The 15,686-nt window shown below is 46.2% G+C and overlaps 1 protein-coding gene across 1 annotated transcript in view; it reads right to left on the bottom strand.

Moving 5' to 3' along the window:
* Positions 1 to 6,505: 6,505 nt before the first annotated feature.
* The window catches only part of EEPD1 (endonuclease/exonuclease/phosphatase family domain containing 1), a 62,778-nt gene continuing 53,597 nt past the window's right edge, over positions 6,506 to 15,686 (bottom strand). Inside the window, exons 5-7 of the mRNA XM_063156950.1 lie at positions 14,417 to 14,549; positions 7,103 to 7,297; positions 6,506 to 7,005 (exon numbers count right to left, since the gene is read on the bottom strand). Of these exons, the coding sequence (XP_063013020.1) occupies positions 6,806 to 7,005; positions 7,103 to 7,297; positions 14,417 to 14,549 (528 nt within the window). The 3' untranslated portion in view covers positions 6,506 to 6,805. The remainder of the gene's footprint in view (positions 7,006 to 7,102; positions 7,298 to 14,416; positions 14,550 to 15,686) is intronic.

Here is a 15,686-nt window from a genome sequence, read left to right as displayed (position 1 = left end):
ATCACACCATATTCCCTTTCCCTCGCTAGGAGGTTTGGAAAACATGGCCTGAAATCTGTTCCCTTCAAAGGCTCCCAAACCACCACTGTTCTCCTTTGCCCTGTGCATCTCTGACAACCCTTGTACAGCATCAGTAGGGGGAAACACAGCCCTCAGCCATCACTGGCAGGTCTATTTAAGTACTGAATAAATCTCACATTTCTTACAGGTGATCTGCAGGACCAATGCAGCTCTGAAGTTTTTTTGCAGCACTCAAGTGCCAGGCCTGTGAAGGTGGATGCCCTGCCACCAGTTTGAGAAGCAACTTAAGCACCAAGGTTCTCTGAAAGGAGGGAAAGATGGAAATCATTTATGCTGGAAACTGGGATGGATATCTGGCGACCCATGAGTCAGCGTGGAAGCTGAGAGACACCTTGTCTAAGCCAAGAGAAAGGCAAAAGGAAACAGCTGGAATAATTCTTTTGTCTGGGTTTGTTTGGGGGATTTTTGTTATTTATTTATTTTGTTGGTCAGTTTGGGGTTTTTTAAGGGAATAGTCATTTAAAAGTGTCTTAATAACTTCTGCAATATATTAACAGAAAATTAAGTTAGAGGGGTTTTTTTCAGTATGAAATTTAAAATGAGTGTCTGAGATACAGAAGGGAGAATCTATTTGGGCTTTGCTGAACAATTAGAGACTTCTCACAGTCTACATTAAATCCAGAAAATCTGGAAATTGAATTTTAAACCCTTTCATTTTCATTGATTCCATTGCAGAAAGATGTCATCAGGACTACCTTTCAAGAAATATCCTTACTCTTCCCATTAAAATTGTCCAAATTAATTTTTTATGCTGCTACTGAAATGGTTTGTATCCTCCCCAATCACACAGTGCCCCTGAGACACTTTAAACATCTTTTTCTGAGGTGTCTATGGACAAGCAGGATGAAGTACAGCATTGTTTCAGCTCTTCAGAAGAAGGAGGTGAAGAAACTGAGGCTGAAGTTGGAACTGCACTGGCCACAGCCTGAAGCAGGAAAGAGCAGGGGTAGAGAGCCCACAAGCAGGGCTCTCATGAGTGAGCAGGGCCAGGTTGTACAGGCATGGTTTTGAAAAGAAAAAATTCCTGGAAAAAATTCCTAAAAAAGTTGGTGGCAGGAGAAATGCAGATGGTGGCACAGGAGGGGCTGGCATGAATCCATGGGACTCCTGCCATCCCCCAGGGTCAGAGTGGGATGGACACGTCCCTGCAGGGACCTTCTCACTGGATCTGTGCAATTCCACAGCTGCTCCAATACAGCAGAGCTGGGCTCATGTTCAGGCCTGTCCTAGGAGTGCTCTGAAAAGGACACTTGGAGGGTCTCTCATTTATCCTTTAGGGCCCAATTTCCATCCTGGGGCACATTCCAAGCCACAGGAGACCTGTCAGGCTGTTGTCTCCAGCTTACTGGCTTATTTCTGTCTTGTCTGACTTTTATCCTGCTCTCTAGCACTCATCCATCAGGCTGCTTTTTTTCTAATCCAAGTCCTTCACATTCCATTTTATCTAAGGAATATATTCACTACCATATCATGCATCTCTGAGCCTAGAAAGTAAATTTACTCCCACTCACCAAAAAATTCACAGGTGATCTGGAAGTCAACCTCTTCTTCCTCTCCTCCTGGCAGTGTTTTAAAGCTAAACTGTTCTGTACTTTTGATCTTCCCATAGAACTTTCAGCAAAGAAGCTTTTCCTGGCATGGGCAGGATACATCACCAGAAGATCATGTGGAGAAGCCTCCAGTGGAGATTCACTCCTCCATCTGCTGTCTCATCTCTGTCCTTCTCCATTTTCCACTCTCTGGTGCACACTCCTCCAGCTCCCAGCTCCCTTGGTCAGTAAAAGGAACAATGGCTGTGCACTTGAAGGAATCAAGTTAAGGTTCCCCCAAAGGAGGGGGTGCAAGGGTACCAAGGTGCTCTTTGTGGGAGCCTGCTGAGAACTTCAGGCAGTAAGAATGGCGGGAGGTGAGTTCACCACCAAGCTGCAAGGCAGCTTCTCTTGTCTATAGACAAGGAAATAAGGAGGTCAGAAGGAAGAGCTTCCCTGAAGGCCACTCCCTAAAATCTGATGGGAAAGTGCTCTAAGACCCTGGCGCTCCTTGTGTTTTCACATAGTTTGAGCAGTGTTGCAGTTCAGGTCTGTGCACATTCCATTTTTTTTCCCTTTTTAAATGAGGTCTTTCACACAGCTGATAAAGAGAACTTTGGACATCCCTCAGGCTGGGAACATCTGATTGTGCAGGGTTATGAGATGGCCAGAAGGATGGGTCATCAAAGGGTCATCCAGCAACATATTTCCTAAGTATACCTAACCTGTAGGTACATCAGAGTAAATCCTGTTAGCTACTTTGATTTTACAAAGGAGCTTTTTTACCTACAGATATGGAGGTAAAAATTGCTTAAGGCCTAAAACCCTAAAAACCAGGTAAGCAGACAAGGGCTCTGTCTGTAACTGTGGTCTTGTCCTGCTCTGTGGAATGTGGGAAGCACCCCAGAACTGCTGAGTGGTGACAGTGAGAGCTGTGCATGCCCTGCTGGCATGGCCCTCCAGTCACCCTGAGAGCAGCCAGCTCACAGAGACCTGCTGCTGCATCTCTTCCGGGCATGAAAAAGCTGCTGCAGGCTGTTTCCCACAAGAGCCCTGATTCACACTCAGTGTGACTCCTCATGTGGGGAAGAACTTTTCATTTTGCTTAGGAAAAACAAAGAACATAAGCCTCCTATAAAGTTTTTCCCCTCTACAAACTCTGCGCAAAAGTATTAAAGTCAGCAGTCAGGAAATGCCTGCATGACTTTGCTTTGCTTCCTGCAGCTAAGGAAAAGCTCCTAACCTAAATATGGGACATTTCCACCTAATTTCTGAGTGCTTAAATTTATGACCTGACGTGCTCCCAGTGAACAGCAGCTGCTGACCCGGAAGCTCTGCTTACCATCGCATCTGGCTCCTGCCCGTGGCCAGTATGCTCCATCAAAACACCAGGTTTAAAACCAAAAATCAACTCCATGTCAGAAGGCAGCATTTAGATGTCTAGGAAAACCTTGAAGTCCTCTGGACTGACCCTTTTCTGCCATTTTCTAGGAACACTGAGCACTGACTCCCCTTAGGGTTTAAGAGTGCCAAGACCAAGGCTGATTAACTTGTGCGGCCAAGCTACCACTCCTGCCTGCTGCATCAGGATTCTTCAACCCACTGCTGCCACAACCTGGTTCTTGGAAGTTCATCTCCAGGACAATTATTTCCTTGTGTTTGCTCCTCACAGGTTTTTAACAACTCTCCAAACCCTTCTATATCACACCTCCTTTTTTTAGATGGCTTGCAACTCTGCAGTGCAACAACACTGCAAAGCCAAGTGACCAAATGGACATTAGTTCAAGTTAGTTAAGTAAGTTATTTTAGAAAGCCCACAGGACAAAGCAGAGGGTCTCCCATGAAGCAAATGGGCCAGAGCAAATAGGAAAGGACAATAATTTGCTGAAAATAATTTAAAAGCTTTCATTGTGAGGAGCAAAGAGGCCAAATGCTAGAAATGGCCATCTCAGCCTTGGTGAGCTGGGTGGTGCTTTAAGCTTTTTCCAGAAGATGCTAAAAGGTAGAGAACTCAAATATGTCCTTCCAGGAGCTGCCTCCCCCTGCTAGAAAGAGGAGTGAGCTCCCTGCAGAAGCCACCACAGGGACCATGTGCTGTCTATCAGCTGTCACCATGTCCCCTGGCCAGGGGAGGTCTGAGGCTGGCATGTGTCAGCAGGGGACAGGAGGCAGCACTTTGCTGGAAGGAAGAGGCCAAGGCTGCATGTGCAGTGGGCAGGGAAGAGCTTCACCAGCCTTCACTCTGCACAGCTGAGATAAATGGCCTTACAAAAAATTAAACCCAGACCAAATCATTCTCTAGCCATTGGTGACGTTACTAATAAAGCAGGACCCTGCCTCACAAAATTTGGTCTCCTGAGGGGACCCCAAGATGTAAGAATGGTTCACTGCTTCTGTACCCCCCCACCTTAGTTGCTGCCTTCCTTGGCACTGCCTGGGCACTAAAGCCACAGCCAGCTGGGCCAGCAGAGGTTGCACCAGGGGCATCTTGAAATAAAATTGCTATTCAGGCTTGCTCCCACAGGGGCAGGAGGAACACAGCCACCACTTCAGCTTCTAAACAACTATAGAACAACAGATATTCTTGGGAACTCCAAAATCCATCAAACTCACAACCATCTCATCCTCCTCCAAGGTTGTCAGAAAAAAGCAAACTTCTGAAAACCAGTGAGACACAGCTGATTGCCAACATGAAGTAACCAGGCACATACCTCATACAGATGCTCCATGCAAGGCAGAATCCCACCTGTAGGTATCCAATTCCTCCATCTTCCTCCCATCTTATCTCAATCCATTTTTTATCCACCAAGTAACCATCTTTCCAGAGCTCTCCACTGGGCTGAGGAACCTCTGGGCTACAGAGCAGCCTCATTAACTCTCCCTACAGCTCACCCATGGGTTATGAAGGGGGCTCAGCTCATTTCCCACACCTGCAGCCCCTGTTAACTCATGAGCCAAAGCAAGGGCCCCTGCAGCACCTGTGAGCACTGTCACCTGCTCAGGAGGCTGCAGGTGCTTCTCTCAGCTTTGGTGCCTCTGCACTTATTTACACACAGCAGAATAAATGGAATCTGGCCTTTCCAAGTGTTATTTCTAGAGCTACAAAATAATTTCAGCCTCCAAACAGATTTATAGCAGGGAAACAATAGCTGGTGCAAGAGAGTGAGTGTGTCTTGGGTATATTACTGCATCTCACCTCATGGAATATTCATCTGACTAAAGCAACTCTATTGCATCTTTGCCTATATTTTTCAGTTATCCACTGAGAGTTTTTTGGGGAATCTGGTGCTGCTCAAATTAAAAGAGGGCAGCAAAATTGCACTTGATTGAAAAGGACAAAGTTGCAGCAAGGATTGAGAATGAAAGCTGGAGCCAAGGTCTCAGCTACTTTCTTTAATGACCAGAAATAAGTGCCTGCACCTTCTATTTTCAATAAGGAATGTTGAGCAACTAAAGGTACATTTTTGGGCTGATGTTCTGAGTTCTTAGTCATTCACTTGGCCTCTTGAAACATCCTTGAAATCTCCCTCAGTCTGAGAGTCACCCCCATGCTATGCCACCTTTTTCTAGGTTTAATTTTGCATACAGATAGAAAAGCTGTTCAACTGTGTGTGCTTGCAAATTAGTTATTATTGAAATTAGTTATTATTGAGTCGTTAGAAATGAGGTGATATGTCAGAAAGTTCCAGTAATAAAAATACTGCAAGAATATTTTGCTGTTTCGCTCTAAAACCCTCAGTTACAGCATCTCCTTTGGTGTGGCACTGCTGTCAAGAGTAGTGAGCCATGCCAGAGAGCTTTCCTTTCCTCTCAGCAGCAAAATGTGTGGTCATCTGCAGCCCAGAGCAGCAGGCACTGGCTTAGGGGGCAGCTCAGCGCCTTTCACACTCTAACTATTTCTTTTGCAGTTGCTGAAGTGCTGATCTGTTTCCCTTCTAGGTCACTGGCTATTGATTGCTGCATGAAAAATCTCATGTGGGTGGCAAATTCAATGTTCCATTCCTGGCACTGCCAAGGCAGCGACTGAAGTGCTCCCATCCAGGACTTGCCCAGAACCCAAACCCCCTTGGAAGCAGCCCCATCCCTGCCATATGGACAATGACCACGTGCTGGATTTGTGGTGGTTGTGGTGAGTGCACCAGGCTCATGCAGCAGTGAGGCTCAGGAAAGGGATGCATGACTGCCTGGTCTGCCACAGGGAGAAACTGAAACCCTTAAAAAAGCCAATGGACTTTTGGAGGTCAGTGCATCATGTGGGCCAGCCCCTGCAGGGATCACATGAATATGGGCTCATCTACAGACCTCCAGGATGCATGGCCTGCAGAACACCAACTCCTAGACAAAGATCCATGGCTACATCTCACTGATGCCAGCTGCACGCACAGAGGACACAGGCTGTTCCTGTGGGATGCCCAACAGGGAGCAAGGCAAAGGGCACTGGAGAAGTGGACCTGGCTATGCAGAGAGACAAGTTGGTGCTTTCCCAGCTCCTAAAAACTATTGGGCAGGAAGAAAACCCAACACTGAATGTTGCACCACACAAAAAGACAAAGTCAAGCTCCAGGAAGCTATTCAGGGGCAAAATGACCCTGCCAGCTGTGTAAGGAAGGAGGAAAGAAAGGATGAGGGGGTGCCCACATGGGTCTGCAGAGGAACAGTGTCTCTCCAGACTGGGGCAGAGGCATTCAGGTCTCACTGCAGGTCACATAGGGACCAGCTCCAGCAGCTTTTGCAAGTGCTGAATGGCATTTGAGAGTCGTCAAGAATGTCCACCGTGTCTCTCTTTTTGGGGCCTCTCTTATTACCTCAATCTACAAGCAGGCAAAGGAAAATAACCATCACCTGCCCTTCCCCCTCCCAGCAAAACCCTGTTCAGCTGCATTTCAGCAAAGAGCTTTTCCAATATTAAAAGTACACTTTATTTTTCTGTACAATTCTTATCCAAATCTCCAGGTGTGGAAATGTCCACTGTGTCCCCGGAAAAAGCTGCAGATTGTTCTGCTGCCATGAGGCTCCGTCCAGAACTGTCCAGGAGGGGCTCAAAGCCAGGACCACCAAAATCAAGTGCTGATGCTTTCTAGGTGCAGGGAGGAGAGCAGGAAGGAGAGGGAGGGGAAGGCAGTCCTGCTCTGCCGTGGGGTCATGAGTGACCAGAGCCTTCCCTGGGTGGCAGGAGAGGCACCCTCGAGTTCACGTCATCGTTCGTGCTTCGTGTGGGAGTCGCTGCGTTCCACCGTCACCCCGTTCCCATTCCGCGTCACCTCCTTCCTGTTCCAGTCCTTCTCCAGGTAAAACTCAGCCAGCACGGGGCAGTGCTCCGAGGCCACCCCACCCCAGGACCAGTTATCGGGGATCCATGGGTTTGTGAGCCCTTCTCGCACGACAGCCCAGTGGCCTGCAGCAAAGAGAGGCACAGGGAAACGTTAGGTGACGCTGCCCAGAGCGAGCCTGACACAAATAAAGGTTACACGACTTCAAACAAGCAGCTCTACCTGTGAAAACCTTTTTCAAGCTCCGGCTGATCCAGATGTTATCCAGCGACTTGGACCCTTGTGGGTTCTTTGTGCTGATGTTGGTGAAGGTGCTGGAAGGGACCAGGTGGTGAAACTTCTCCTTCCTCAGGATGTCATGGTCACTGCTGTCTGGGGCCTGGTTAAAATCTCCCAGGATTATTACATCTTTTTCTCCTGGAAAACAAGAAAAATAGAAAAGAATGGGAGGAATGGACATCCATCACTCAAGTACAAGAGGATTAATGGAAAGAGGAAAAGTACAAATGCTGAATAAACAAAGTGATTGTATTCTGAACTCCTGAAAGAAATGCTGTTTAAAGCCCTTCTCACTGACTGTTCACTCATGGCCATTCTCTTCATGACAATAAAACCAGCCAGTATACATTTGATGCTTATTTTTAAATATAATCTCATTTATTATAGAGTCAAAGAATCATAGGAAATGCTGAGTTGGAAGGGCCTCAAAAGGGTCATTGAGTCCAATTCCTGGTCCGGCACAGGACATCCCAAGTCACACCATGTGCCTGAGAGCACTGTCCAAACACTTCTTGAACTCAGGCAGGCTTTGTGCTGTGATCACTTCTCTGGGGAGCCTGTCCCCAACCACTCTCTGGGTGAGGAACTTCTTCCTAATACCCAACATAAACCTTCTCTGAACTCAGCTTCAGGCCATTCCCTCAGGTCCTGTTCCTGGGCACAAAAGTGAAGAGATCAGTACCTGCCTCTCCTCTTGCCCTCTTGAGGATGTTCAAGATCACAATGAGATCTCCCCTCAGTCTCCTCTCCTCCAGGCTGAACAGACAAGTGACCTCAGCTGCTCTTCATACCACTTCCCCTCAAGGCCCTTCACCATCCTCATGGTGCTCCTCTGGACACTCTCTAACAGCTAAATTCTTTCCTATGTTTTGGCACCCCAAACTGCCCCCAGAACCCAAAGTGAGGCCACCACAGTGCAGAGCAGAACAGGACAATCCCTTCCATTGGTCGGCTGGTGATGCTGTCCCTGATGTCCCCTAGGACACAGTTTCCCTCCTGGCTGCCAGGGCACTGCTGACTCATGTTCAACTTGCCATCCACCAGGAGCCCCAGGTCTTTTTCCCACAGGGCTGCTCTTCAGCCTCTCATTCCCCAGTCTGTGCACACAACCAGGGTTGCCCCATCCCAGGTGCAGAATCTGGAACTTGCCCTTGCTGATCTTCATATGGTTGGTGATTTTCCATCTCTCTAGTTTGTTGAGGTCTCTCTGCAGGACCTGTCTGCCCTCAAGGGAGCTGACAGCTCCTCACAGTGTAGTGTTGTTTTCAAACTTAGTATTCCTTCAAGTCCCATGTCCATTACTGAAGATGCTGAAGAGAACTGGGCCAAGGATGGCGCCCTGTGGAACCTCACTAGTGACTGGATGCCAGCCTGATGTCACCCCATTCACTGTAAATTTTTGGGCCTGATCTGTGACCTGGTTGCTCACCCATCACGTAACGTGGTTATCCACATGTGTGCTGGACGTTTTGTCCAGAAGGGTACTGTGAGAGACAAGCATTACTGAAGCCCAAAGATTAGTGTCTTTTCCTTGCTACTCCCTGTTAGTGACAAACTCAAAGACAAGCAGTTTTAGTCTCAGAAATTTTTAGAAATCTGTTCCCTTTCTTTGTTTCGTTTTTCTGCAAGAAATATCTTCTGGCTTTAACTTATGCAGACATTGTTTTAAAATATATTTTCTTTAAGATTAAAGAACAGTTTTGTGAGGAACCCAGGAAGACGCAGCCTTATGCTGGTATACACCACAGTGCCAAAAGTGCAGTGTTCATTCTAACCTCTGCATTAAAAAATCCCAAGGAATAGGACCAAGGAGCAGTCTGCAAACCTGATGGCAGAAGATGAGGTGAGAAACCACACAGACACTCCCTGACTAGACCAACTTTCTTTTGCCTGGCTGACTGAAGGGATACTGCTCAACTTGAAACAGAAAATTACTTCAGTTATGTTTTGTTTCCAACCCTAATGAAGGAGAATAGAAACTCCAGACCCCGATCTCATATCCACAAGGTGTGCTCTCCTAGCCTGACAGATGTGGATGCAGACATCCCACCTGTGCCCTTAGGTAAGAGGACAAAGCACACACCTCCGTGCCCATCTCAAACCACTGCCAGAAATGTCTGACAAGACAACTGAAGAAGAATGCTGAGAGATGACCAGAGATGCTGCCAAGGCACTACTTGACACTCAAGAAGGATGGTGAAACGAGGCAAAAATGCACAAAAAAAAAAATATCCCAAAGTTGACTTCAGAGAAGAGATCTATGAATAGCCTATAGGCTTTTTCTTTCCTGGGATTGAAGTGTGAGAGGGGATGGGATGGACAGACTTTCTCTACCACACAGTGCTCTGGATAAACCTCCTCATTTTTGCTGTTGCTGTAGAAGTCGCTTTCCAGGAGAGGGAGCACAAGCTCAACAAAATCTATTCCACTCCTGTCTTGCAGTGCAGAAAAGATGAACTGGGAAAAGGCAAGAGAGCAAGCAAGATTGAAGGGATATTACTTACAAATACTTCAAAACATGGTACTTGCTAAGATGAAGAGGGGCAATGAATAGTTAGTGAAAATATTTGTGGTTTCTCTGCCCTAAGTCACAAATCATATTGTAAATAAAAGAAATTTAAAAACTATTCTATAAAGCATTCATTACAGCAGTCTTCCCATCTTTGAAGGAAAAAAACCCACCTGAATCTGAACCTGAGTTTTTTAAAGCTCCATCAGAGCCCAAAAGAAAAATCAGTCTTTTTCTAATGGGATGAGTTGTGCATACATCGCATGACAAAGATCTTCTGCAAGATTTCTTGTTTGGCAGGACCAGGAATCCTGAAGTGTAACTTTGGTCCTTCCGTGCTAACACTTGCTTAATGGCCCAGGCAGCACTTGGCTCCTTCCATCTCCACACTATGCTGGAAAAGGCCATTACAGAAACCTCTGGAGCACATCCTTGGTATTTAAAAATGATGGGCAGGCTGGGACCTTAACAGCAGTACCTTGATTATGCACAAAATCTAATCTATTCTATCCTAAACTACTCATGCATTTTTTAGCAAATCTTCAAGACTACCTCCCTTACATGAAATATCTATGGAAAAACCCCACTGTACTTACAAGTGAAAATTTTAACTGACTGAAAATTTTAACCTTTCCATTCTGGAGAGGTTAGAAATAGCAGAGGATACATGATCCAGCACTTGGATGCGTGCTTGGAAGGGGGTAAGAAGTCAGCTTGCACCTGACTGCCCAGGGAGGAAATCACTATATTCTTCACCCGTTTAGAATTTGCATGCAGAATAACTAAGCATAAAATCATAACAAAGTGTAAAGTTGACAGACAGAATAGGCTGGAGCTTGTTAAAGAAGCTGAAATCCCACTTGCCATTGGGGAGAGAAGCGAGTACTTTTTGTTCCCCTCTGAGAGGAGCTTCTGGGGCTTCTCAGACTGCAGAGGAGTGGGGAACACATCAGGCAGCCCTGTGCTAAAAGCAAAGAAGAGCAAGCAACCAGTTTTCTAGACAACCACCAACTTCATATCCCTTTTGTCCTGGCTCACTCTCAGCCCTGGTCCTACCTCTGCAACAACAACGTCACTGCAGTTTCGTGTCTGTCTGTCTCCCAAGACCTTGACAGACATCCAGCCATGAGAGGGAAGGAAGTGAACCTGCCTGGTTGTTCCCAAGCGTGTGACTCTGTCTCACTGGACATTCCTGAGTCTCTCAGCAGAGGCAGGGAGCAGAGTTGCCCACAGCAGCTGCAGCTCTCAGGGGTCTCATGGATGAGCCCCAATGGCTCTCAGCCAAACTTAGCAAAAGTTCTGGAAGAAATCATACCATTGTTCATTATGAGGGATGATAACTGATCAAAAACTGCAATCATGATGCCCACAACTACAATCAGATGGAGAGAAAAAGAGAAAATAAGACAATCCTATTGGTGCTGTGCGGTGATTCTCCTCTTTTGGAGGAAATGAGTTTAAGACTGGCAGGGCTTGATTCTGCCCCTCAGGAGCCAGAGGCTCCTCGGCTAATGCAATCTGGTCCTCCTCCTCCTCCAACAGACAGAGCAGCAGGAGCTCTCTTAGCAACCAATCTTCTGCTGCAAAGGTCCCTGACACAGACTGCACTGTCCACAAGGACCCAGAGCCTCCATCTGTTGGGACATGGTGGCATACAGCCCACAGCAGCCAGGCACGTGTCCTGTTCGTGACCTCTCAGCAGTGCTCACACACATTCACACCCTCTGGGCCCAAATGTGCCTTGTGCCTTGTCAATGGAGAACTCCTCAGGTGAAAAAACAAGTCTGGTCTGTTTGCAAAGGCATCTTCAAATTCACTAAAGCACCGGCAAATTTTGGCAGTGCCTGCGGGTGGCTCTTGGCCAGCGAAGCAAAGCAGAAGCTTAACTCAGCCCTCTGCTGCAGTGGCTGAGCTCTGGAGTGCCAAGGCAATCAGCTGAGGGACTGAGAGTGCCTGCAGAAGGTCTGCAGTGCTGAAATCTGCCTCTCTGCAGGAGCTGGGAAACCCTCCTTTGCTTCATGGCAGGGCAAGGGGCCCTTGGTAGGAGATACTTCCTGCCATGCCCTTTATCATGCTCTGGATGATTTCCCTCATGAATTAAACAGACTCTTAAATGCTCAAATCCTTCCTGGACAGAGTGACACATATATGATAGAAGGATGTGATGTTACATTGGCTGCTAAGAAGTCTTCTCAGAAGTCTTGTAAGCCCAGTCCCTGATGCATGGGTAACCCATGGAACATGGCCAAGCCAAGTGGGAGAAGATATCACAGAATCACAAAATGGTTTGTGTTGGAAGGGACCTTTAAAGATCATCTAGTTTGAGCCCCCTGCCATGGGCAGGGACACCTCCCACTAGACCAGATCATTCAAAGCCCCATCAAGCTTGGCCTTGAATACTGCAAAGGAGGAGCATCCACAGCTGCTCTGGGCAACTTGTGATTCAGCACCCTCACAATCAAGAATTTCTTCCTAACATCTCATCTAAAACTACCCTCTTTCTGTTTAAGGCCATTCCCCCTTGTTCCATCACTACATGTCCTTGTAAAAAGTCCCCCTTCAGCTCTCTCATAGGCTCCTTTTAGGTACTGGAAGACTGCTGTAAGACATTCCCTAAGTCTTCTCTTCTTCAGACTGAACAACCCAGATACCTCAGCCTTTCTTCACAGAAGAAAGGTGCTCTAGCCCTCTGATCATCTTCACAGCCCTTCTGTGGACTTGCTCCAACAGGTCCATGTCCTTCCTACGCTGGGGATCCCAGAGCTGGATGCAGCTCTCCAGGTGGGGTCACATGAGAGACAGAATCCCCTCCCTCACCCTGCTGGCCACGCTGCTTTTGATGCAGCCAGGGATGAGGCTGACTTTCTGGGCTGCAAGTGCACATGGCTGGGTCATGTCCAGCCACTCATCCACCAGCACTTGCAAGCTCTTCCCCTCAGGACTCTCTCAATGCACCCAGCACCCTGGTCCCTGGGTCCAGCCACCACCAGGACATCCAGAATAACATCTGTGTGTGCCCATGGGCACCACACTGGAGCCAAACTGGTGGAGCTCTTGGGAGAAGACAGAAGAGCTGCTGCAAAGAGGTAGCTATGAGCAGCTAACAGCCACTGCATCTCTCAAGTGCTGATGAAAGGAAAAAAAAGAGAGGGAAAAATGATCCAGGACCCACCAATCTAATGGGAGAAATATGGAGATACTATACCCTGCGTCAAGGGAGGCTGTGGATAGTAAACAACGTTCCTCAAATGCTCACCTGCCTCTTAGTAAGAATAAAAGGTAATAGAACAGGCATCTGTTAGCAAAATGGGAACAGAAACTCAAATTTACTGCAGTACCCACACACAAACCAGTTCTTACTGCCCATATTTTGTGGACTAATTTGGAAGAAACTGGAGGATGATGGCCATTTTTAGCATGAAATTCATTTTGGCAGAGTAATTCTGTACTTCAAAGTCACATGTGTGCACTACCATTTCCTTAGGAGACCACACCTGCATCCCACAAGTTTAGAGGAATCTGAATTTCTTCTTTGGTGAGAGACTACGCCAAGAGCAAGCATGCTCCAGTAATGTGCTGGCCATATGAAAATATTAAAACATGAAATAAAGAGAACACCAACAGTCTAAATTTGGATGCAGTGGAAGTGCTGCTCAGTTGACTTCAGAAGAGCTACACATTTATCCCATGTTTCAGTTCAGCCTTTGGGGATTAAACAAATGATCCTTTTGTTTACCTTCATCCTTTCCAATTTTAAAGTACGTGGACAAACACTTAAATCAGTAGCACTCAAAATAGCTCTGACTGGCTTCTGCAGCTCAAAAGGAACTACAATAGAGCACGCAGAGAAACTGCAAATACCTCTTGAGTTATACAAGAGGGACATTAACACTTCCAAGTGACCAAACTTGCTGAGCTGGGCCAAGTTGAAAACCATCACGCGAATAACCTTGCAACCCTTTCACATCTTTCTTGAGCAGTAAACAAAGGGCTGGACTTTTTCTGTTCCAGTAACAAGATCAGCAACGTTTAGAATCCAAACTGCTTTGTTCTGCTTCACAGGAAGTTAAAAATAATTTGCAAGCTTCAAAGTAAAAAGCAAACTCACAGAAATGAAGTAAAGAAATCCAGCTGCCTATTTCAGTGCTCAAGCTCAGGTCTAAATTCTGGTGTCATTTCATCCTGGTATAAAGCCAGAGCAACTAATTTCAAATCAATAAAATTATTCTACATATTACATCCAGGTACCAAAGCAGGATTTGGTATCTTTTTCCATTAGCAGCCATCTGCGAATTTACAGTGGATTTTCCAAAGAGCTTCAAATTATTCAACAATTAAATATATAGAACTATTTCTCTTGGAAGAAAAAAAATAAAGCTGTGCTCTTATATCAGGTAGGTGTCATTTCCACAAAGCATTTAAAATAAGGTCTCAACTCTAGTGACTTTTCTTTCCTTTGGCAGAACTTGCTGTTACAGTAGCACAAAACCAGAAGGAACTTAATTTGAAAGAATAGTGTCATAGCCAGTAGGATCTCCTGTGCTGTTTGTGTTAATTAGGAAAGACTGTAAGACAATGAGCAAGGAAAAAGCACGTTTGTCGCGCTACGCATCACACAAATATGGGTAAAGACAATTGTGAGGCTGAAAAGGGTATTTCTGAAATGCTCACCGAGGCAAAGTTCAGTCTTTTAAAAATTCCTTTGAATTAGAAAGTGTGACAGCTGGCAGGAAAAACCCGTGCCTTACCTTTCAGAGTCTCCTGCAAACTCTGCGCACAGGCTGCCAGTTTGTGGCTGTCGTGGTTCTTGCCGCTGTTCTCCCCGGCAGAGGGCGGCAGGGCCAGGTGCAGGTTAACCACGGTCAGGTCATTCATTCCAACCTGGGGGCCGGGAGGAGAAATCAGGGCCTGCACTTGGGGAATGGAAGGTCGCAACACAAAAAACCACGTGCCAGCTCCCAGCAGCTTCAGTGACAAATCTGGAGCAGTAGGACTCACACTGCCGTGTATGTGGTGCGTTTGGTGTGTCTCAGTGTGGGGAGGAAGAGGAGGGAGGCATTTGCGTTTTGCAGCTTTGTTTGCAGTAACCTCATACCCTCTCAGTTCTGGGGAAACAGTTTGCATTAGCAAACAGCTTCCTTTCACCACTGTGGTGAAAAAGTCAGCAGAAAGAAGTCAGCTGCTTATGAAAATCAGTTTATGCCAAACCAGTTGTTAACAAGCTACAAATAATGTCATGGTCATTACAGGGGCTAATTACTGCTGTCTTGTGATTAGCCCTGCCTTGTCACAGAGACTAACCAGAAACTTAATGTACCTTGAAAGGAGCTGTTGGCTCCCTGCAATCTCCTGTTCACCTTCTGGGAATCACTTCAACCTATTTGTATGATCAATTATTACTAATACTTTATTTATTAATAATTATTCAATTAATGCTTCTCTCAAAGCATTACCAGAGATGTCAAGTTCCCTAAACTGGACCCTTTCATCACAGCCTGTGTGGAGATGGGCTCTCTCTGCTCATATATTTGCTCCAGCATATATTCTGGAGTCCAAGAACTGGCTCCAGAAGTGATTATGTTCTTTTAGATAGGTTCGGCCCTAGTGAAAAAAAACTTTAAAATGGAAACTCTGAAGTGTGACAGCAACAGAACATAGGCCAACCCAAGTCTCACTGAAGCACTGTACCTTATACACAAACATACTCATATATCTATATCTATGTGTATATATATATATATATACATAGACACACACACACATATATATATATGTGTGTGTGTGTGTGTGTATAGATATATAAAATTCATCTCCATTCTCCCTGCACTCATCCCTCTTTGTGGCACTGATGAATCCCAGTCCTGTGGCCTGGCTGCTATTGAGGATCCACTGACCCTCAGGTTCTCAAATACTCCCTTGCAGCAGGGTTTGCTCCCACGGGAGCAAGGGAAAGGACTGATTGTGGTGAACTACCACATATATTAAGGTGCGTTAAGCACCTATCCATAACCAAGCCAT

This window comes from Melospiza melodia, chromosome 1 (genome assembly GCF_035770615.1).
Source record: "Melospiza melodia melodia isolate bMelMel2 chromosome 1, bMelMel2.pri, whole genome shotgun sequence".
NCBI lineage: Eukaryota > Metazoa > Chordata > Aves > Passeriformes > Passerellidae > Melospiza > Melospiza melodia.
This window is presented reverse-complemented; position numbering and strand designations above follow the sequence as displayed.